The sequence below is a fragment of the Anastrepha obliqua genome, chromosome 3 (genome assembly GCF_027943255.1).
Source record: "Anastrepha obliqua isolate idAnaObli1 chromosome 3, idAnaObli1_1.0, whole genome shotgun sequence".
Classification (NCBI taxonomy): Eukaryota; Metazoa; Arthropoda; class Insecta; order Diptera; family Tephritidae; genus Anastrepha; species Anastrepha obliqua.
Window position 1 is genome coordinate 142,070,009 of NC_072894.1, and position 21,961 is coordinate 142,091,969.

The window sequence follows — 21,961 nt, forward strand, 5'->3', positions numbered from 1 at the left end:
ACGTGCCACACGAGCAGCGAAACCATTGACCTTTTACGGGACCATTGACCTTTATCTCTCGAAAAGGTTATCACAATTGACCACCGAGATCTTGTGATTTATCAACTTGTGACTTTTTTTTGGGACCACGTGAAAAAGAAAGACTACGCGAACAGCCCAGGGTCGATTCAAGACCTCAAAGATGGAATTCGTGAGGCTATCGCCGGCATAGGGCAACATCTTTGCAATTCGGTTATGGAAAATTTCATGAAAAGGATATTGTCCTGTAAGCGTGGTTGTGGTGGTCATTTGCCTGATCTTATTTTCCACTATTAACGGCATACTTTCCTCTTTATAATGAAATAAACATCCGATCATTTATATTAAAAATAGCATTTTTCTTTGAATATCAAAATAACACCGCTGATTGAAAACCCCTTTATATACTATATATGCAACATATTTTAAGACACATTTTCCGCTTACAACACATTTTGTGCTTGAAGCTCACAAGAAAACTTTTTTATGTACTTCCGCTATTGTTGATTTTTAATTTAGTTGCAATGCGTTGCATTTTTTTGTAATGTACTTTATTTTAAATAACTACGTTGTACATTTTTTCTCCTCTACTTATATAAGTCTCTCATGCACACACATATATATATATATATATATATATATATATATACTTTTACACTTCATCAACAAAATAAGCTTAAATGGGGAGTTTTTAAGCATTTTCTTAAACGTAAAATTTACTTATTTCTAGTTATCAGTAACAAATGAAAATTAAAAAAATAAATAACTTGATTTTGAATTTGAAAATCTGCAAAAGCTCAAGAAAACTATGTTTGCCTCGCCTTATGCCAATACATACATGAATACATACCTACATACATATTAAAGGATAAGTCACACTTTTAGCATTCACGAAAGTCAAAGTGTGGTTGAAGTTTAGTCAGCGGTAAAACACAAAAAAAAATTAACAAAAATAAGAATTAACAAATTGCATGAATATTATGTTTTAATAATATTTATCGCTTAACACTTGAGTTAAAAAAAAAATTATTTTAAAGTTTCAACAAGTTAAAAGTTTCAACAACAAGAAGGCAGCCGAATTCTTTAATTTTTTTTTTTTGTCGGGACAACTAGCAAGTACATCACTCAGACAACATTAAGTCCATTTTACTGCACTCGCAAAAAAACAAAAAAAAATATTTTGAGAAAAAGACGCAAACTTCCAGATGCCCTTAAAGAGCTTCAACAACAAGAAGGCAGCCGAATTCTTAAATTTGTTTTTTATAAGCCAGTACATCACTCAGGCAACATTAAGTCCATTGCACTGCACTCGTGTTCCCTTTTTAATTTTCTTTAAATCCACCCGACCTCCAAAGAGTTCTGAGTAGATCTGGTGGTGCCAGGGAGCCAAAATGGTCGCTTCTTAACACATCTGTGCCAAAAACCTCAAGCCTGGTTCGAGCAAAGGCTGGGCACACACACAGAAAGTGATCCGCCGTCTCATCCTCTTCCCCACATGCTGGGCAGAGTGCACTGTCTGAGATGCCTAGCTTTTCCATGTGCTTCGCCCATAAAAAGAGGCTCGTCATCAGTCCAACCAGCTGCCCACAGTGCCTTCTGTTTAATCACAGGAGGTTCTGCGACAGTCGGTCGGACGTTACAGGTAACATCAGTTTTGTCCATTCTTCAATTCTTCTATCACAAAATTATGAAACATGCGCGTTATCTGATAAAGAGCCTAAAAAAGCTTAATGCACTTATGATTTAACTCTTAGTTGGACACCTTTTTTTTTAACCTTCGGTTGGGCACACAGATCTGACCTTTTTTCGTACTATTCGAATATCCTTCATGAAAGGTTATATCCATAAATCGATAGAAAATTAAATTTTAAGAAGCTACCTGGAAGCTCAAATCGTTAGCTATAATAGAAATGAGTTAAATTCACGTCCAAAGTCGAAAAAGTCTGGTGAGAAAAGTCTAATTTTTTCTAATTACGCTTTTCAAATCGCCTTAAAAATGCTAGCACCTCAATTTCATGTGCTAATTCCAAAGCCCATTCTTGCTTTTGCTCTCCTCAAAAGCGCTTCTATTGAAGCATACATTAAATGGTATTTCATGCTTAACCACTGAAGGCATTTTGCATGAATGTTCGAAAATTAGAATTTGCATAGCAAAACCATTAATTCAAAGTGATCAGGACACTTGAAATTAGAAGCAACATTTTCTCTGCTAATTGCAACATTTGAAAGCGATCAGGTATGCTAAATCGATTGATCTTAAGCTTGAGGCGCCATTTTGAATGCCTGATGGGCAACAGAAGAGAATCGAAGTATTAGTGCCCACCCAAGCGCGTAGTTAGCTGGCAATGCGGTATACGCTTTTATCTATGAAAGTTCGTTTTTCTCTATCTCTCTAGTCCGACAGCTGAAATTGTGCAACATAGCAGCAGCAGCAGTTTGCTATGTTGCCTATTTCCGCTCAAATTGCCAAGCAATCCATATATGCTAAATATTTCAATCCAAATTCTTAAGTATAGAAATGTGGTGGCTCACAACACTTAAAACCATAACAGTGACTAGAAACTTCGTGTGCAAGACAACAGGAATCTCTGTGAGATTGGAACATAGCCATCTGGTCTGGGTCTTGGTCAAATTTTTTTTCGTCAGGAAAATACCATAACATGTCAATGAGTTAAATTTTCTTTAGCAGGCCTTTTGATCGGATAACTCACTGTCCTCGTACGTGTACCGACATAAAACGTCTTCATCGCATTACGTAAGATTTATGCCGGAGATCTTCACGGAAAACTTGACGAATAATACAGTCCGAAGCATTAAACTCCCTCGTAAAGGCTCTCATTGATTTTGAAAAGTCCTCGTCAATGATCGCTTGCACTTGTTGAATAAATTCGATAGATCTGACTGTGTCAAAATGTTCCTAGACAACTAGTCGTGATGCTTCCAGCTCACGTCGCACTTTATGAACGAATGAACGGGCGCACTTAAGAAAATTAGAGATTTCTTAAACAGTGTGGTTTACCCAAATAGCCACGATAACTGCATGTATCTTCATCTCTTGAGTTCAGTTGTAGTCCTCCATGTCCTAACTGAAAAAATGTAAAAAAAAATAATGGTTTCGGAAAGTTATAGCACTATTTTTTTCAAAATATGACTCTTAAAAATTATATGTGAAAAATTACAAAATTTAAATGTCCACCATAAGCACGTCTAAAGGTAGAATCTGCCAAACAGTCCATTCATGAATACCTAATTGTTGAGAATGGCGGGATATCGATGTAGAGGGTTGAGCTACAGGAGTAATATTCTCAACAGAACGTCCAATGTTTCGTCTTCCCGGCCGTGTTATATACTCGACAGAACCAGTTTCTAGAAATTTGTTCACCAACCTTTGAATTGTCGACTTATTCGGACGCTTATTTTCACCAAAAAAATCGCGAATTTTTCTCTTAAGGATCGGCCATTTTCATAACAAGTTTCAATAATTGTCAAGTTTGAAAGTTAAGATGACATAAAAAAGGTAGGAATTATTCACTATTCACATCTAGGCGGTCACTTTTGAAAGACCCTTTATAATACTTGAATTTTGGTATTGCTACTAGATTTCTGTAAGGGGTATTACCGTAAAGCAGACATTTTTTTAGTATCTCAACTTCTACCAATGCGCTTTCATGAAAGGTGGTGGCACTAGACCAACAACAATATTTTGTACGTTCAATTGTCTAAGCAAAGTATTAAACAAATAATGAATTCGCCTTGTTTCATGCTGGGCTAACAGAAGAATGAATTCGCCTTGTTTCACATGGACAGAAGAATGAATTCGCCTTGTTTCACATGTTTTCTTTTTTTAACACTAACTGAAACCGCAAATGAGTGCGTAATAGAGTAATTTTGGCTAAAATAAAATAAATCATTATTAGAAAAAGAAAAAAAAAACAGAAACTGACTAAAGAAACCTATTAAGTGAATGTTAAAAGGCATTCATTTGGCATATTGTTCCTTTACTTATAGCCAATAATACATATAAAATAAACCGTTAACTTGAGAAGCCGCAAATAATTAAGTACGCATAATATGATAAAATGTGCGAAAATATGCAGAAATTGAATTGTTAAATTGCAAAAAAAAATCTTTGTTTTCAAACAAAATATTATATATTATAATAATGAATACAATAGAAGCGCTGTGAATCTCTGATATTAACAATGACTAAAACTTCAACGCTAAAATTGTAAAATTAAAATTTCGTTTGCTTAAATCAACTGTTTATGCATGTCTAACGTGCTCTGAGAGCACTATGAGCTCTATGAGGAGTGAACAAGGGGAAAAAACAAAAAAAATGTGATCTATGCTCTTACTGCGCTGCATATTTCTGGGCGCACGTTGGCACAATTTAGCGCTGTAGATTTGGCTATGGCACATTGCAAAACATGTTTCGACAAGTATATTTAACAGTTCATTTGGCATCAGTTGTGATTAGTTTTGCATAAATCTTTGAGTTTTACATTAAAATAGTGAATTATGTATGTGAAATTGCGTGAATTTTATAATTTCTGACGATTTTAATCTTTTTTAAGCATAGCCAACATAAAACGGAGTCAATTTTTACTTTAAGCTGCGCATATTTTTAACTTCTATGTATGTACATACATATGTACATACATACATACATACACAAATGCAGATGCTAAATTACATTTATTTTGTTTAGTCTTTCAAAATGCTACCTTTCAACTAATAAAACTATATATTTTAAGTTAATATACATTTCAAGGCATTTCGTTAATAACTACTAGTGGTTAAAAAAATAACTTCCGAGCCAATAAAAACTATACTAAGTTTATTTAAGTTGCTAAAACATATTTTCTACTTTAATAATTATAATTTTTGGGACAAAATGAAATTTTTAATTCCGAAGGTTTCAATGCTAATACGAAAAAAAGTACATACATACATACATTTGTTAAACTACATGCTATTTAATGCGTTTTTGTTTAATACAAAATACATTGAAAAACCCACATGCTTTTGACATTCAAAAACAATGCATATTATAATATGTAAGACTGTACTAATTTGTAAAAAATTGCATATACACAATGATATATATTATATACATGAATTATTATATATTTAAGTGTATATTATAATGAAATAATAAAATATGCATACCTACAGATTTATGTGTCTACTATAAATAAATGCATAGCAAAGGTAAATGTCTAAGAAACTAATTTCTAAAGTCAGTTTAAAAAAAGAAAAAAAAATTGTTTTTCGTTTAAATAACAACACTGCATGTAATATACTAAAAGTGTAAATGCCTTCATGGTCTGTAATGGAATTAAAAATGAAAAAAAACCTTCTAAATACATTGTTATTTGATGTATAACAAAGTTAGAGTACAAATCTCTGTGGTCGTAGAGCGCATGCGTATTGTTTGCTAGAGCTGAAAATGTAAATTGAAAAAAATATATATATATTACATATATATATTATAATAATAAATAAATCGTTAACAGTTTAAAATTATGAAATACATGCGTACATATACATACATGTATGTATGCAGCTAAACAGTGAACAGTGACTTGTGCAAGTTTTTATTTGCGCTGCGTGACCCACAGCTAACTCAAAACAAAACAAAAACAAAAAAGCAAAAAGTCATAAAGCCATGAAATTAAAATATAATATTTAATTTTTGTTATTATTTTAGCAGCATAAAAAGCACTTTATAAACTGTCGCGCTCAATATTGCTAACGAGAGAGATCGAGAGATCTACATATATACGTGTATGTATAATATATATTTGTGCGTATGCGTACGCGTATGTGCTGAACCTTTCTGTCAATCCAAGCGCGACGGTGATGGAAATGTAAAATTGATTTTTTTATGTTTCCTAAAACTTGATTTCGGATTGCATACTTTTTTTTGTTTTTTTTTTGCTTTTTTTTAATTTAGAGCAAATAAAGTGCACACGCATGAATGTAAATCTGCTCAAATATCTTTTACTAATGCGGTGTTCATAAAAACTAACCTCAATCGTGGTCGATTTTATGAAAACAAACCTTCCATTAAAAAAAATATTACAAAATATTATATATTTTAAAATCGTGTGTTGTGTATTTAATTTTCGTTTTTTTGTTTGTTTTTTCTTTGTAATAAATAATTATATAACTACAAAGCCTTTGAAATCATATTTTAGTAATTGTTATCAATTTAGTCATAAAGCAACTCTAGTTTAGTGTAATTAACTTAATTCAAATTTTAAAATTTATGCAAATAATTAAATTTATAGATACTTAAGCATTTTTACGACATTATCTCAAGCAAATGTTTAGATAAAATTCACTAAATACTACTAAACTGATATATTTCGGTTATTTTATGTGTTTTACACAATAGTGCAATTTTCGTTGTCACACGAACGTACATGCATGCGTATGTATGCGTGTTTTGCTGCAATAATTTTTACTTTTTGTTACAAAAAAATTTATAAAATTTGATATATATTTTTATGAGTCATTTGAAATTAAGTGCATATGTTGTAGAAGTGGCTGGCAAAAAATTCTTGGTAAATATTTTAATAATTTTTTGTTTTTTTTTTTAATTTTTTTTTAATTTTTTTTTAATTTTTTTTTTCTTTTTGAAACGTAGGCGCACCCTACATTGCCTTGAAAGCGTTAACACAGCACATTAAACCACAAAAATATAAAACAAAAATAAAAACAAAAAGTCAATAATAATTTAATTGATGTTACCAAAATTCAGCTGCTGCTCTAGGCGTTGAGCGGGGCGTATTGAAAATTTGTATAGAATTTAAATGAAATGCCTTATTTTAACAAAACCACAAAGTGCATGTGAAGAGGTACACATATTCATATATACATGCATATATATACATATACACATACATATAGCTACACACACGATTCAATGTACTTATATATATTTAAATGAAGTATAGCTAAATACATGCATACTTACTGATATGTGTACAAAAATTAACTGCAAATTGCTAACGAAAATTTATTGCCGAGAATGTGCAACTATTAAATATTGAAAACTAAAAACCCAAAGTTTACAAAATTAAAACTCCAAAATTTTCTGTAATTACCAACTCAAGAAATTTTCTGTAAAACACACAAAAAAAAGTAGTTGGAAGTGCAAATGTGCAATTTTTGCTGTTTAGTTGAAATTTATATTAAATTCATTTTATAAAAGAAAAAAAATTTATTAATTAAATTTACGATACTAATGGAATTATAAGTAAACTTTTACCTAGTACAATTTGTTGCGAGTGACACAAACAAAAAACAAAAAAAAACGAAAACAAAAAAATGAGTAAAAAGGAAAAATACGCTAGTAATTAATGCAAAACTTACAAAACTATATACGACGAAAAAACGAGGCACAACTTCCATATAAATATACATAAATACTATACATATAGATATATGCATACATTTAATAAACTATAAATATTTAAGCGTGAAAATATAGAAACTTTTAATGCCAAGAGAATGTAATTTAATTAATTCAAAAAAAAAAAAAAACAGAAACACATTTACGATATTCGCAAACTTGTTTTGTTTGTTGCCTAATGTATATGATTTACCATTTTTTTATTTGTTTTTTTTTTTTTGTTTCAATAAGAAGTGCATATTATATACATACATATGTGTAGTACCTACAGCGTAAAATATGAAATAATTAATAAAAAATGAAAATTAAAGAAAAAACAGAAAAGTAAAGTTCTTTGAAATTGAAACTTAAAAGACATTCAAGAAAACGTGCAAGTTTTATGAAGTGAATTGTTTGAAACAGTGTAAGCTAGTAAATGAATTTAAAGTTTTTTGATTAGAAAATAGAAATACTTATGTATATGCAAATAAAATATCGCAAAATGTAAAAAACGAAGACAGCAAAAATATGAAAAACTTATTCAAAAATATACATACAATACATACATATAATATTTTAAAACTACATAAAATGACTTTAATTTAAAAATGTGCACAGCATAAAGAACACTCCAAGGCGCATTCATTAAAGGTGCTGGCACTAGACCAGTGGTCGCCAACCCGTCGATCGCGAGCTACCGGTAGCTCGCAAAGGCAATTCTGGTAGCTCGCGCTGCTCACGTTGCAAAAAATCCAAAAGTCTGAAAATCATACCAGTATTAGCAAATTTCAGAAATTTTCATAATAAATAGATAAACAGCGGCAACGCTGCGGTAAGCGATTTCGCGCGAAGTCGCGTCTCCGTTCTAGGATCGGCTGGAACCGATTAGCGTGTTCGAGAATTTTTTGGCTTTATATATACGCAATGCACGTCGACATTGCGCTCAGTTTAATACTGAACGGCATTATCAACGTTCTGCGTGCAGCGGTTGGGTTAGAGTTCGAAACATTATGGCAAGCAGTAGTAAGAAGGCGAAGACATACCATTTCCATTCGGAATGGGAAGAACAATACTTCTTCACAGAAGTTAAAGGCAAAAGTGTTTGCTTGTTATGTAATACATCTGTGTCTGTTCCTAAAAAAGGAAATATTGAGAGGCATCATAAAACGGTACATTATATTAGAATTTTGAGAAGACATTCCCGTTAAATTCTGCCACCAGAAAAGAAAAACTGAAACATTTAAAAATCCAGTTAATTGGACAACAGTCAATATTTTTGAAAACAATCGACAAAAATAAGGCTGCAACTGAAGCATCTTATCGTGTTTCCCAGATAATTGCACAAAAGAAAAAACCTTATGAAGACGGGGAAATCATAAAACAAGCATTTTTGGAAGCTGCAGATTCTTTATTCGCCAACTTTAGAAATAAAGACGAAATAGTTTCTGCTATAAAATCTATGCAACTTTCTGCTAATACAGTGATGAGGCGAGTAGAAGTAATGAGCAATGATATTTTTTACAGTTAAGAAGTGACTTAGATAACTGTATTTATTTTTCACTGCAACTGGATGAATCAACAGATGTAGTTGACACCTCACAGATGGCCATATTTGTCAGGATGGCTTTTAGTGGTTTTACAATTAAAGAAGATCTTTCGAAGTTTATTCCACTCAAAGGACATACTACTGGGCTAGAGCTGTTTTCTTATTTAAAAAAATCTCATCTCTTCTGAGAAAATTCCAATATCGAAAATGGTAGGCCTGACAACTGACGGTGCTCCAGCTATGGTGGGTTGTGATAAGGGGCTCGTGGCGCTATGTCATAAGGATGAAAGTTTTCCACAATTTCTTAGTTACCACTGTATTATACATCAGCAAGCATTATGTGGAAATTTTCTAAACTTGAACAACGTTATAAAACTGGTGGTGAAAATTGTGAACAAGATTAACAACAAGCGTTACAAAGAAGATTATTTAAAACCTTGGCTGATGAAATTTACTGTCAATACGGAGAGCTACTTCTTCACTCTGAAGTGCGATGGTTAAGCAGAGGACGAGTGCTCAAACGTTTCAATGATGTCCTACCTGCTCCAATACTCCAATTTTTCAAAGAACGCGATGAACCGATTCCTGAACTGGAAAATTCGACTTGGCTCAGAGATTTTGGTTTTCTTGTGGACATTACAGAGAAATTAAATGAGCTTAACTTGCAGCTTCAAGGCAGGGATAAAGAATTAGCGGAAATGATTTCTGATATAAATACATTTATTACAAAACTTGAATTTTGGGAACAAAACCTAAAAACCGCGATACTAAGCATTTTCCTATTCTTTCTGAAAAGATATCCAAAAATCTATTAGAGCCCTATGACAGTAAATATCATATGGAAATAGTTTCTAACTTGAAGGAAAACTTCAAAAATCGTTTCAAGGATTTCAGCAAAATTGCTTTAGTGGCGCAATTTGTTGTTTCACCCTTCATGGACATTGATATACAACAGTTTGCAACTTGTGTTATGAACAACTTTGGCGAAGACATTGCTGTGACAGAAATGGAACTGATTGCTTTTCAAAGTGACTTGACTTTAAAACCTTTAGGTTCAAATACAAAATGTATATGGACTTTAGTACGTAAAGATAAGTATTAAGTTTTATGTCGTGTTGCGTTGAAAGTGAAAGCGTTATTCAGTTCAACTTATTTGTGTGAATCTTCTTTTTCCAATATGAAATTTATTAAAAATAAATACCGCAATCGGCTTACAGATATACATTTGGATAACTGTATTCGAATGACTGTATCAAATTATATTGCAAATATTAAAAAAATTATCGATGAGTCAGAATGTCAACCTTCTCATTAAATATGCTCTTTTTATCTGCCCATATTTTATTTATATAATAATGTACTATTACTGTTTTGTTGTTTTTTTAAGTCGCTTGTGAATTGCCATTATGACTGCAAAAAATTTTGTTACGATTGATAGGTGGGAACATGGATGTAGTTATGCATAAGTATAAGCACTATAAGTCATAAGTTTATTATATATAGAACGTATATTAGTAAAATAAATACATGTATTGTATGTCGAATATAACTGTGTATTATTTAATTTATGTTGGCTTGTGCAAGTAGCTCGCTGTTTATTTCAAAATCTTGAAAGTAGCTCAACACATTGAAAAGGTTGGCGACCACTGCACTAGACCAACAACAATATTGTGTACGTTTGATTGTCAAAGGTCTGGTATTGAGAAACTAGAAAACAAATAATGAATTCGCCTTGTTTCATTCTGAGCTGACAGCCACATGGACACGACGAAAGAAAGAAAGCAACTCAGCTGATTTACCAACACCACCCTCAATAGATTCGCCTTGGAACACTCCATAAACTTTTGGCGAGTGCTGCTGAAGTGTCATTTCTTTGCCGGTTTTAAATCCGAATCGTTTCGATAGCGTGGAACTGACTGCAGGGCGAACATTTCGAAAATAATCGTCGTTGTTGTTCCTACACAAATTTCTGTAAAATGAAGTGGCAGTCCTTAAGGGGTTATATAGGTACAGTCAGAAGGCCGAAATAAGCGAATTTTCCAGAAGTTCTTCTGAGAAAACTTTTAAATTTATTGATCTAAAAATTTGTAATTGTAATTGTTACTTGTATTTTAAGACTTAGTATTGGTAAAAATATTTATTTGGAAAGGAGCTACAGCTGATCTTCGAGGGCCCCCCTCAAAAAAGACGTTTTGCGATGACCACTATGTATATTTCTGAACTGGATCCTTTGAAATTAAAAAACCAAACAGATTTCGTTAAAGTAATGTTAGATTTAGTCATTAATCGAAGGAATAAGCGAAATAATTTTTTTTGACAAAATGGCGGTTTCTCAAAAAGAACAAATAAATTTTTGACCAAAATTACGGCCTTAAATTGTTAAAAAAAAATTGTTCGGTGAGAAAAATCTTCGATTAATTACTACAAAATTTATTTACAAAGCTCGTGTTAAAATTTGAGACTAATTGGTTTAGGTGTTTTCGAGTAATGTTGGTCACTGACTTTGAAAACACCATTTTGAGAAAAACGCGTTTAAAATTCCAGGTAAGTGCTGCTCAAGCACTCTGAAACGCCTTTTCAAATTTGCGTTTAACTGCGAAAATATTCACCGGAACGATATTAAATTTTCTGTGTGTATTCTTAAATATACATATGTACATTAAGAAAAAATATATTGAAAAAATTAATTTTTTTTAATTCTAACTGTATACAACACCTTAATGCTTTTAAAATTCTAAGGAATGTACACGAAAAATATTGGTCGAGCGAAAATCCGTATAACATAAAATAAGTGAAAACCGTCCAAATAATTTATATTTTATTTTCTTCTTTTTTTCCTCTCATTCATTTTAAGCGGCTGCTCATTTTTAATTTTTTTTTTTTTTTTTTTTTTTTTTGTTTTAGCTATTTACTTTCAACAATTGCCCAGTATTTGGTGCTTTTGAGCAATATTTACCTCGCTCTTTATTTACCACTTCATGGCAAGACGGTTATAATGACACGATACTAAGTCGGGCCAGAACAGAACTGAGCCTTTATGTTGTTTTATGAATAGCAGCAAACGTTTTTGCAAACACTCCTTCAAATAAATTTCTGGATTTATACTGCCCTTGCTAATGAACGTTTTGCTTTTCATACCACACTGAGATGGCTTGCCAAACCAAAAATTTTTGGGAAAACTTGTCCAACATTTTTAGCTTAAAGGTAGCTGTAACTCCTCCTCTCTTCGTTGCAGTGTAAAAGTCAACGCCCTGAATCAGCTTAAAGTCTGCTTTGTTGTATGTTTCTTCATCCCTAACCACATAGCATATAATGGATATCTTGACGGTAAAAAAAAGGGCACGTGCTTTAGCACTCATATTTGGTTTATCATTTCGATTGGATGCTATAACATTTTTATAGATCGTAAGTCTTCACTTTTGCGCACTTTTTGGCATAACATTTCGACATATGGATCTTGTTGGGAGCAGCACCTAATTTACATGACATAATTTAAGTATAGGGTTAATTGTATAGTTTTTATTTAATGATTTAGTATTGTAGTCTAATTTATAACATCGTAATATTTTTTACGGCGGCCGCCGTAGCCGAATGGGTTGGTGCGTGATTACCATTCGGAATTCACAGAGAGGTCGTTGGTTCGAATCTCGGTGAAAGCAAAATTAATAAAAACATTTTTCTAATAGCGGTCGCCCCTCGGCAGGCAATGGCAAACCTCCGAGTGTATTTCTGCCATGAAAAAGCTCCTCATAAAAATATCTGCCGTTCGGAGTCGGCTTGAAACTGTAGGTCCCTCCATTTGTGGAACAACATAAAAGACGCACACCACAAATAGGAGGAGGAGCTCGGCTAAACACCTAACAGAAGTGTAAGCGCCAATTATTTATTTTATTTTAATATTTTTTACTCGTTACATCTGGTCACCCTAATTCTTGTACTTGTCCTTGAATTATATTAATACACATTATCCCATATTTGTCATTTCCTAACGTTCGTATCGACGCTGTGCTAAGCAAATATAATATCTCGAGACTTGAGTCTCGACATCAGCTGAGGCCGGTGAACTTGAACATTGTAAAAAGGGAATAACAAACACACGAACGCGTAAAATTCTAACTCTGTGAAAAATAAATTATAAAGTGGTTTGAAAATAAAAGTGTTTAATTCATTTGAAAATTAATAGCCGCCAAAAAAGCTTGGTGGCCCAACAGATCTGTTTCGCAGCATTTCGAAGTGAAAGGCAAGGTTTTTGACGTGATAACGTCTTATAATTCGATTTAACAGGCTGCACGCACGAAAAAATGTGTCGTTACCTTGCTCATTTGTCGTTACCTTGCTCATTTATCGTTACCTTGCTCATTGCCGTTACCTTGCTCATTTGTCGTTACCTTGCTTATTGCCGTTACCTTGAATGAACTGCAAGCGAAAGCGCGGAACGAACGACAAAGCAAAGCAAACGAAAGACAACGTTCGACATCTTCCTCTCTCCTATTTAAGTGAGCGTATATATGTATGTATATGCGCAAATGTACATATATAAATTCACGTATTTGTATATATTTGCATATGCCTTCTTATTGATTATTATTAATTTGATTTACTTGAAGAATTTAAAATAAAACCAAGTTTGTTAATAATACCTATTGTTTTAATGTTATTATTATTAATTTTTTTATTATATATGAAGGAAAAAATGTATGGTAATATTTACCACATACCTTATAAGATATGTTGTATAGTAATATATGTATATAAACATGCATATACATATACAATTTCGCGCAATTTTCAAAAAGAATAAATCTATATGTAAAGACGCATACAAATCATATGGACATATCAAATATACGAATCTATTCCGTACGCAAGCAAATGTAAGCTAATGTGCTTGAACTGCAAGCGAGAGCGCGGAACGAACGACAAAGAGCACAATCGGCTCCCGCGTTCGGCAACGTTCGACATCTGGCTCTGTCCTACTTTTTTTTTTTTTTTTTTTTTTTTTACGAGGAGGAAGCATCGAAAGCCTAACCCCGTCAGTGTGGGACTTTAACCCGAACTAAACCTCCTACCGTCAAAGTACCGATCCCCCCGGTACAACCGTTAAGTATTCGTCGGGAGGCGGTTTGAGCATTAAGCTCAATGTCCGTTATTGTCCTGATGCAATACGTCGAAAGTAGCATCTGCTTGTTACCACCCACTGTTTAGGTCATCTGATGAGAGAGCCACCCCTGTCATAGCAGTACTCCCCCACCCACCATGTCTCTGTCCATACCACAGAAACGTAAGTTTCTATGTCTGGTATCGTCAGTTTACCTGCATCCAAATAATTTATCTAGCAAGTGGTCCTACAGCACAACCATAAGTTACTAAATCTACTACTACAGGAAAAGTTACTACATCTACTACTACAGATGTCTGTCCTACTTTAGTGAGCGTATATATGTATGTATATGTATGTATATGCGCATTTGTATATAAATTCACATACTTGTATTTGCATATGCCTTTTTCCTGTGTGCATGGTAATGAACCCATTCTCTGTTGAAAATAAACGATGATAGGAAAAATAGGAAATGAAAGGGAGTGTTTCAAGTGTAATGTGTCTTGAAAAAGTCAAATCGATGATGATGCCTCTTAGTGTTGTTGACTTATGAACGTCTGATGTACAATCGAAATTGAAGATATCTTTCATGAATTTGATAAATGTTTCGCCATTTTTCACGTTTGTGTAAATGTAACTTGACCTATTCCATTGCAATTCCATTTACCTCCTCCTCTATATCCTCTATCTTCGAAATATCTATCAAACAAATAAAATTAAAATTTTGTTTTGAAAATTGCAACCATTCAATTAGTATTTTCTTATGACGTTATCACGTTAAACTATCGTCAGTAAACCGACTTTACAGACAACCTCTTTTTTTTCACTTGTTTGGCTTGTGACTGCGACATAAATACTTTTGTTCTTCCACTTTCAGGCCTTTGTTCAACCAATAAGGTTTCAATAAACATTTTTTACACATAAGTTCCGTAATTTTCGGAGTAGTGAAAATTGTTGCTATGGCGTTGTGCGACAAATGACCATTTTCTTGGTTAATTGTCTCCGAACAAATTTTGAAGAATACTTAGAAAAGTAAATACGCCAGTTAATAATGGCAAAAAAACACTATCAATTGTGTACTAATTTTTTATTTACAGTTAGTTTCACGCAACTTACTAGTAAACACAATCGACTAGTTTTTTTCGTGTCAACTCTTTAGTCATTCTGGTAGCTTAGAGGCGGCTGTAGTAAACAAATTTTGACAAGAGTCATGAGATAGTGAATAAAGTAGGCAGATTATGGTAAGATAGTGGATACAATTTTTTTATATCTTTTTTTTAATTTATTCTATGAATTTACAGATGAGGTACAACTAAAATTACGCAAGTAATACTTAGCATAAAGCTCCCTTTAAAGGGAGCAGCTCTTCCAAACAACGAGTTTTTCTATCATTTTTTGCGAAAAACAGAGTATTTATTATCTTAAAATAAATTGTATATTAATATTTATGATTTTTTAAATACAAAGAAAACAAAATGGTGGCGCTACAACTGCTCAAGCGTGGCTCCTTTGATTTGCGCCGTGGAATGTATGTACATACATCCTCTTGTAATCAACTGAAATCAATCAGACAAAAGTTTTTCATTAAAGCTTTGCATTTACCTATTTTTAATGAAAAAAAACACTGAAAATTTAAAGTGAAAAAGAAAAAAGTTACACTTTTTTTATTAACAAAGGCCAATATGTTAAAGAATATCCCTGTAAAGTTTTATGTTGATAATTTGATTGCTTTTTGAGTTATATTCGACGGCGTGGAAAAAGACGCGATTAATGTTTTTGTTCTTACTCATCTTTCGTTCAACGCTCATCACTTCACTAACTTCATAGGGACTTTTTACACTTTCTATTAATTAGATATTTTATTATTTTAGCTATTATTGAAACATGGAAAATATATTCCTTAGATTTGAAATGAATTTTTAAAGCAAAAAAAAACTTTGAAAATGCTGGAGGAGCTGCCCCCTTTAAATTAACTGCCTTTTCCATGTGCCTTATGGCGATTGGTTGTAAACTCTGACTAAAGCTTACTAGTATTCTTTGAAATTAAAATAATTTCACCAAACTTAAAAAAAGGGAAAATATCCTCAATAATACACATTAAAATAAAACTTAGCTTTTTATTGCTGCCTTAAGTGCTTTCAGCAAAGTGTCAAACGAAAAAATTCCCATTAAGAGTAGTTCGGCCGTAGCACATGTGAAAACTGTTGAGCTACTCTTAAATATGTATAACGAAATTCAATAGGGCACTTCACTAACTTTTAGCGATTCGACAATTGTTATTTTTGTCTACAGTATTTGTCGTTTACATTAACGATTGTGCTACTCACAAACTTATGTTAACTCACACTGCATAGCGGTCTTCTTCTTTTTATTCAAACTCGTCGAGTGTGGCATCTTTGTCCAATTAAATATGAATATGAGCGGATAACGTAAAGAAGAATAACAAAAAGGCGTACCAGACAAGCGGTTAAATTCAATTGTCAATGTTTTTTTACCAATTATATTTGCATAAAGTACAATAAAATAACTGTTTGTTGGAATTTAATGATTTATTAATACTATTTGTATATTGCTTTAGGATGACATCGGCAGCTCCTAAAAGACGCCGCGCCACAACCGAGCAACTCAATCAAAAATCTATTTTGCAGCTTGCCGCTCCACTTGGGTCATTGGAAACCTTACATTTGCGCAAAAGATGTGGTTGATTGCAACTGTTACACAATGTATTATACGGTTTATGGGCGTAAGCAATTTACATGGTTTTCAGTCGAAATCGCTGTTATTCTCTAAGTGGACTGTCAAGCTGAAAAATTTTGTACTCAGTCAAGTCTGGCGTTAACCGAAATAGTTTTTGGAACGCCCCTGCAGCCAAATGGATAGGATTGTCCCGGAGCAAACGACCAACTGTTTGAAGGTTCACTACCTCCTATCCACGCCATAAGTCATAAGCCAAATACTCGAAGGATATAATCGCGTTTTTTTAGTTTTTGTCAATGTAATTTCAAAACTTAAATTTTAACCACTAATTCTTTTTTGCTCGTAAACGTCTGCTATTTAACACATAGGGAATAATTACATTTTTCAAAACATTTTCTTTAGAAATGGTGCGTATTAGCTTTAAATTTAGCGTAGATCGTCTCTGTTAGAAAGACGTAATTATTTCAAAATGTTATGCGTTTAGAAACATCACTATTAAGGTGCTGGCCACTGGTGCTGCTGAAGTACGGCAAAGATTGAAATAGCTCAAATTGAACACCCTGTCTTTCACTTACGTAATTCGCGCACCAAACTTTAGTCGTTGGCATGATTAGCGTCTTATCTTGTACATTTTCCCTATTATAAGACAAATTCGCAATATTTTTTTTCACAGCTTCTAATTTACATCATGATTCAAAAATGTATTATGTATTATTGAATATGGTTAACATCTCTGTATCCTTTTTCCTTTTACGAAACATTTGATTGTTATGACAGCTTTCAAAGCGATCATTTGGCCATATAAGTTTTCAAAGTCAAGCACAAGTATAGCAAACAAGCATTAGGCCAGCACCTTTAGAATAACATCGTTCGCTTACCATTGGCAACGCCAATTGTTCTTCAAATGGCAATCGATTGTGAACTGGTGAATTAGAAGAAGCAGTGAACAAACATTTCGTCCCACTCGTAAATTTAGAGTTTTTCATTGTAAAATTCCGTCTCAAAATTAAAACGGAACGGGTTTTTTGAGTAAATGTCAAAAAAAGCAGAACTTAACAAACGAAAAATTAAAAAAACAATAATTTGCCATAAGCGGAAAAACAGCAAATAATATTTGCCAACCGGCACAACTTTGTCACATATTCCGTTTTTTTCTTCTCTTCAATATCTTGTGCGCAGTACCCAGCAACACAACGTATGTGAAGTTGTGTATCAGTAAACAGAAGGCAATCGCAAGAAGAAGCGCAGCAGTGGAATTAAAAGGCAGAACTTTGCATTTATTAAATAATTTGTAAAAAAATTGGAGATTGTCATTGAGAACTTTATTCATATTGCAATTGGAAAGCTATTTAAAACGAATCCAGCTAAGAGTACGTGGTGCTTGAAGAACGACTTAAGTGTCTTGCATTCGAAGGACCTTCAAAGGATAATCGGCGGAGTTTTGTGAAAAACCTGAAGGCGATCTCAGTGGCCTGATCCCAGTTCCCTTATGTGAAGCAGTCAACTTATTGCTTACTCTTTTACTCAGGTAATTAGTCATAGCACACCGCGCAACCCTCTTCAACCTACTGTATGTGTGATTTGGGGGCCCCCAATACATGCACCAGAGTAGTGAGAAAGTGGTGGAGAAGGAAGAACAAGAGCAGCCAACTTTTTTCTAGAAGCTGTTTGCATATGAGGAAGCGACTCTAACAACAAACATCAAGCATAGGGATTCCATAAGTGTTTTTCGCCAATAAACGCGTTTCTTGTGTTCATGTCAACGATCTGTGGAGTGTCAAACACAAAAATTGTGCGAAAAATTAAATGTGTCGCCTATATCAAGCATTTGTTGAAATAAAATCGGCCAATTTCTTCAATTGCAAAGTGCCTGTTGAAGCGTACATATATGTAGTACATATCTCGATAGATCTAGAATTTGGTTGTGTTTCGCGGGTGCGTGTACAGATGGCTAGTGTCGACTTATAAAAAACAAAAATAATACAATTTCCTCAGTGAACAGACTAGGTGAGAGAAATATAATTTTCGTTGAGCGTACATGCGTTAAAGTAAACAATAAAGAAAATAACGCCAAATCACTTGCCCACCGTCCATGACATTGGTCTCGAATATTCACATGTGTCATAACAAAATAGACCAAGGCAAATAAAAAATATGCTTTTTGTGTGTAATTTTAAAGGTGTTCGTTTGAAATCTTATCGAAATAGCGTTTAAAAAGGATACACAAAACTGGTGAAGTATATTTGTCTACTTGCTCCAATTTCTTTTTTTTAACTTATGCGAAACTCGATCGTCCCCGCGTTTTCCTACCTTTTTAATTATGTGTTAATTATTTTTTGTGTAAATTGTTTTTGTGGAAGTGCGCCTAAAGAGACTGACGATTCTAAAACGAGAAGAACCACCCGTAGCCGCGTACTTCACATAATGTTCGACAATTTTCTCAGCATGCTGCGTAAACGGCGCCGTCTTGACAATGTTGCGGAGGAATCAAACGCACAAACGACGCCGGGTCCAGCCGAAAGGGCAGCTGGTGCAGATGCATATTGGAATACTTTATTTAAAACGAGTTCGGCCGCGACTGCAGCCGCAGCTGATTTAAGTAGTTCTTCCTTCTCCGCCGCCGCCACAACTACTGCTGCCCCTCATGCGAGCACATCACACGCTTCTAATGCAGATGACAGCGACATGTCTTTATTGCCGCTACCATCTCTGACACTCTGCCCTATGGATAGGTAATTGAATATTAATTTTCTATTTGTTTTAAATATCTTTTCAGTATTTTTGACGTTTAATAATAACGTTGAGCAAACAAATTGAGGCTGGCTACAAAGCGATATATATACATATATAAAAGTATACATACATATTTAACATAGTAGAAGTAAACTGCAGATTCGCTCACATTGCTACTTTAGTATATAAAACGGCTAAAGTTAAAAAAATATACATTCCAAGTACGCATCCGCGAACTACAAAACAAGAAAAGCTAAGGAGCAAAAAATATTCACAATACAGTATAAACGCCGTAATTTCCAAAATTCTGGTCAGTTAATAGGCACAAAAACAACCAAGTGTGTAGGCGTTCTAAATTATAGGCATCAATTCAAATATCAGCAACGAAAACGTTAACAACCAAGTACAACGATAAACATAACACCGCGTTACTGCCTGCTCATAACGTCGTTTCAACGCAGTTGGTACCGTAAAGGCACGTTGCTTCATTTGAGTTTATTCGGCTGAGCGTTAAACGCAGTATAGCTTTCACCACGTCTCAGGGAGAAGATATGGATATTGATTCTGCTCCTGTGCCACCACCACAGGAGTACTCAGATAACCCAACAGGCTATCAGTCGGAATCATCAATGAATTTCGATTATTTGCACGGTTTAAATGAGGGCGCATCCGCCGCAGCTAGGGCGTCCTCATCAGCGACATCACTGGGCGGTCATGGCGGTTCGTCGGATTCGCCGCGCCATTTCGGTGCCGTTGGCGGGGGTGGCATAGATGCGAGCACTTCCAGTATGCAGAGCTACGGCTACGTTGATGACAGTAAAGCATTGGACAGGTTGTTATCAAAATGTATTTGAAACTAAAAAAAAAAGAATTGTTTTCTTAAAAATACTATATACTTACATTATGTATAGTTGGTGCTAAAATCTTACAACTGAAAATGGTAAAAAGTGCTTGTTTTGAGTTGTGTTGGAAATCACAGTGTTTCCAAAGTTGCTTCCTAATATAACAACAATGTGTGGGTGTCATAAAAAACATACTAAATATGAACATGTAATAGTAGTGCAAACGAGTCGCTTCGAACGCGTGCAAAGTAAGCTCAAGGCACACTTTCGTTTTCATAACTCCGTATAAGGAACCGTGAACGAAAGCAAGTTATAGAAGGGTGTATGATTCAATATTAGCCAGAGTTTCCCAGTGGCATCCAAGTATTAATTGATACGTTCGCGTATTACTACATAAACAGGCTAAAGTAAAGCATCAGTTAGATTTATATCTAAAGCATAAAGAGAGGATAATGTCCGATATTCACCACCAGCTGGAAAATTTTATCCAGCTAAGTAGTACAAATTAAATATTCACGATTAAGAAATATAAGAAGCTGAGCTGTTACATTAAGGAGATATATACAGTTAGAAGGAGCTTAAAGGAGCTTCTCTCTATACGCCCGGAAAGCGACCGTAACCTAAACTAACCTTAGGAGCTTGGTTACGACTATTTATCCCCCTACGAAATACTACGAGTACTAAACAAAAATCTACAATGAGTTTCAATAGCTTCAAAACCTTCATACGATTATTTATCGCGACAGACGTTAGTGCCTATTGAGGCTGTCATGTAGTGCACGTTGTTGGTTTCCATTTGATATACTTCACAATGCAGCTTTTTGAGAGGAAGCTGTCGATTTCCTCTTCAATCTGTTAAAGGAAATTGAATTGGTGGTGTTTCGGTTTTGGGTAAAGGGGGTTGGGTGCGATTGAAGTCTTATATTGTGTGATGAGACATGCTTTTAGGATTTCTTCAGTTATTATGAGAGCTTCGAGATCACGGTGAATTTGGACATTTGTAATACTGTATGGTGCATTTGCGATCATTCTGCGATTTTTCGATTGGAGTATTTGGAGTATTTTGGTGTTTGAGTTAGCTGCCGTGGTCCTGAGTTGTAGGGCATATGTCCATACTGGATTTAGGACAGCTGAATACAGTGAGAGCTTATATTCGAGCGAATCATGGGAAATGCGATTTAACAGCCAATAAAGACTTCGGACTTTGATTCCTAGTGCCTTGCTATTCGTAAAAATATTGACTTTCCATGTAAGCTTGCAGTCAAGATGCATTCCGAGATATTTTGTCACATTACTTTGGGATATGATTGAGTTTAACGGGTGACTTGATTTATTTTCCAGTCTTTGTCCTGCCATTGAGTTATTTCATCAAGTCCTTTTTGGATTTTAAAAGAAGCCACTTCAGGGAGGGAGTGAATTGCGAGCGGTATCATCTTCAAAAGATCCGACGAAAAGTTTGCTCAGTAACTGGTAGATCGTGAGTGTAAAGCAAGTACATATAAGATGGGACCCAAAATACTGTCTTGGGGTACACCAGCTAAACTTTCGCAGAGCTGAGATTATTCTTAATTTTGTTTTACGAAAAACTGCCGATTTTTTAGGAAGGACTTGATAAAGATATAATA

General features: G+C 34.0%; 2 protein-coding genes across 2 annotated transcripts; both read left to right on the top strand.

Moving 5' to 3' along the window:
- The first annotated feature begins 17,660 nt into the window (after positions 1-17,660).
- On the top strand, positions 17,661-20,893 carry LOC129240490 (uncharacterized). Its single transcript, XM_054876321.1, has 2 exons — positions 17,661-18,289; positions 19,538-20,893. The coding sequence occupies exon 2, from the start codon at positions 20,046-20,048 to the stop codon at positions 20,346-20,348; it is 303 nt and encodes a 100-aa protein (XP_054732296.1). The 5' UTR covers positions 17,661-18,289; positions 19,538-20,045; the 3' UTR covers positions 20,349-20,893.
- On the top strand, positions 18,296-19,553 carry LOC129242267 (uncharacterized). Its single transcript, XM_054878827.1, has 3 exons — positions 18,296-18,993; positions 19,122-19,493; positions 19,538-19,553. Exons 2-3 carry the CDS (start codon positions 19,186-19,188, stop codon positions 19,551-19,553), a joined length of 324 nt encoding a protein of 107 aa, XP_054734802.1. The 5' UTR covers positions 18,296-18,993; positions 19,122-19,185.
- Positions 20,894-21,961: the final 1,068 nt, after the last annotated feature.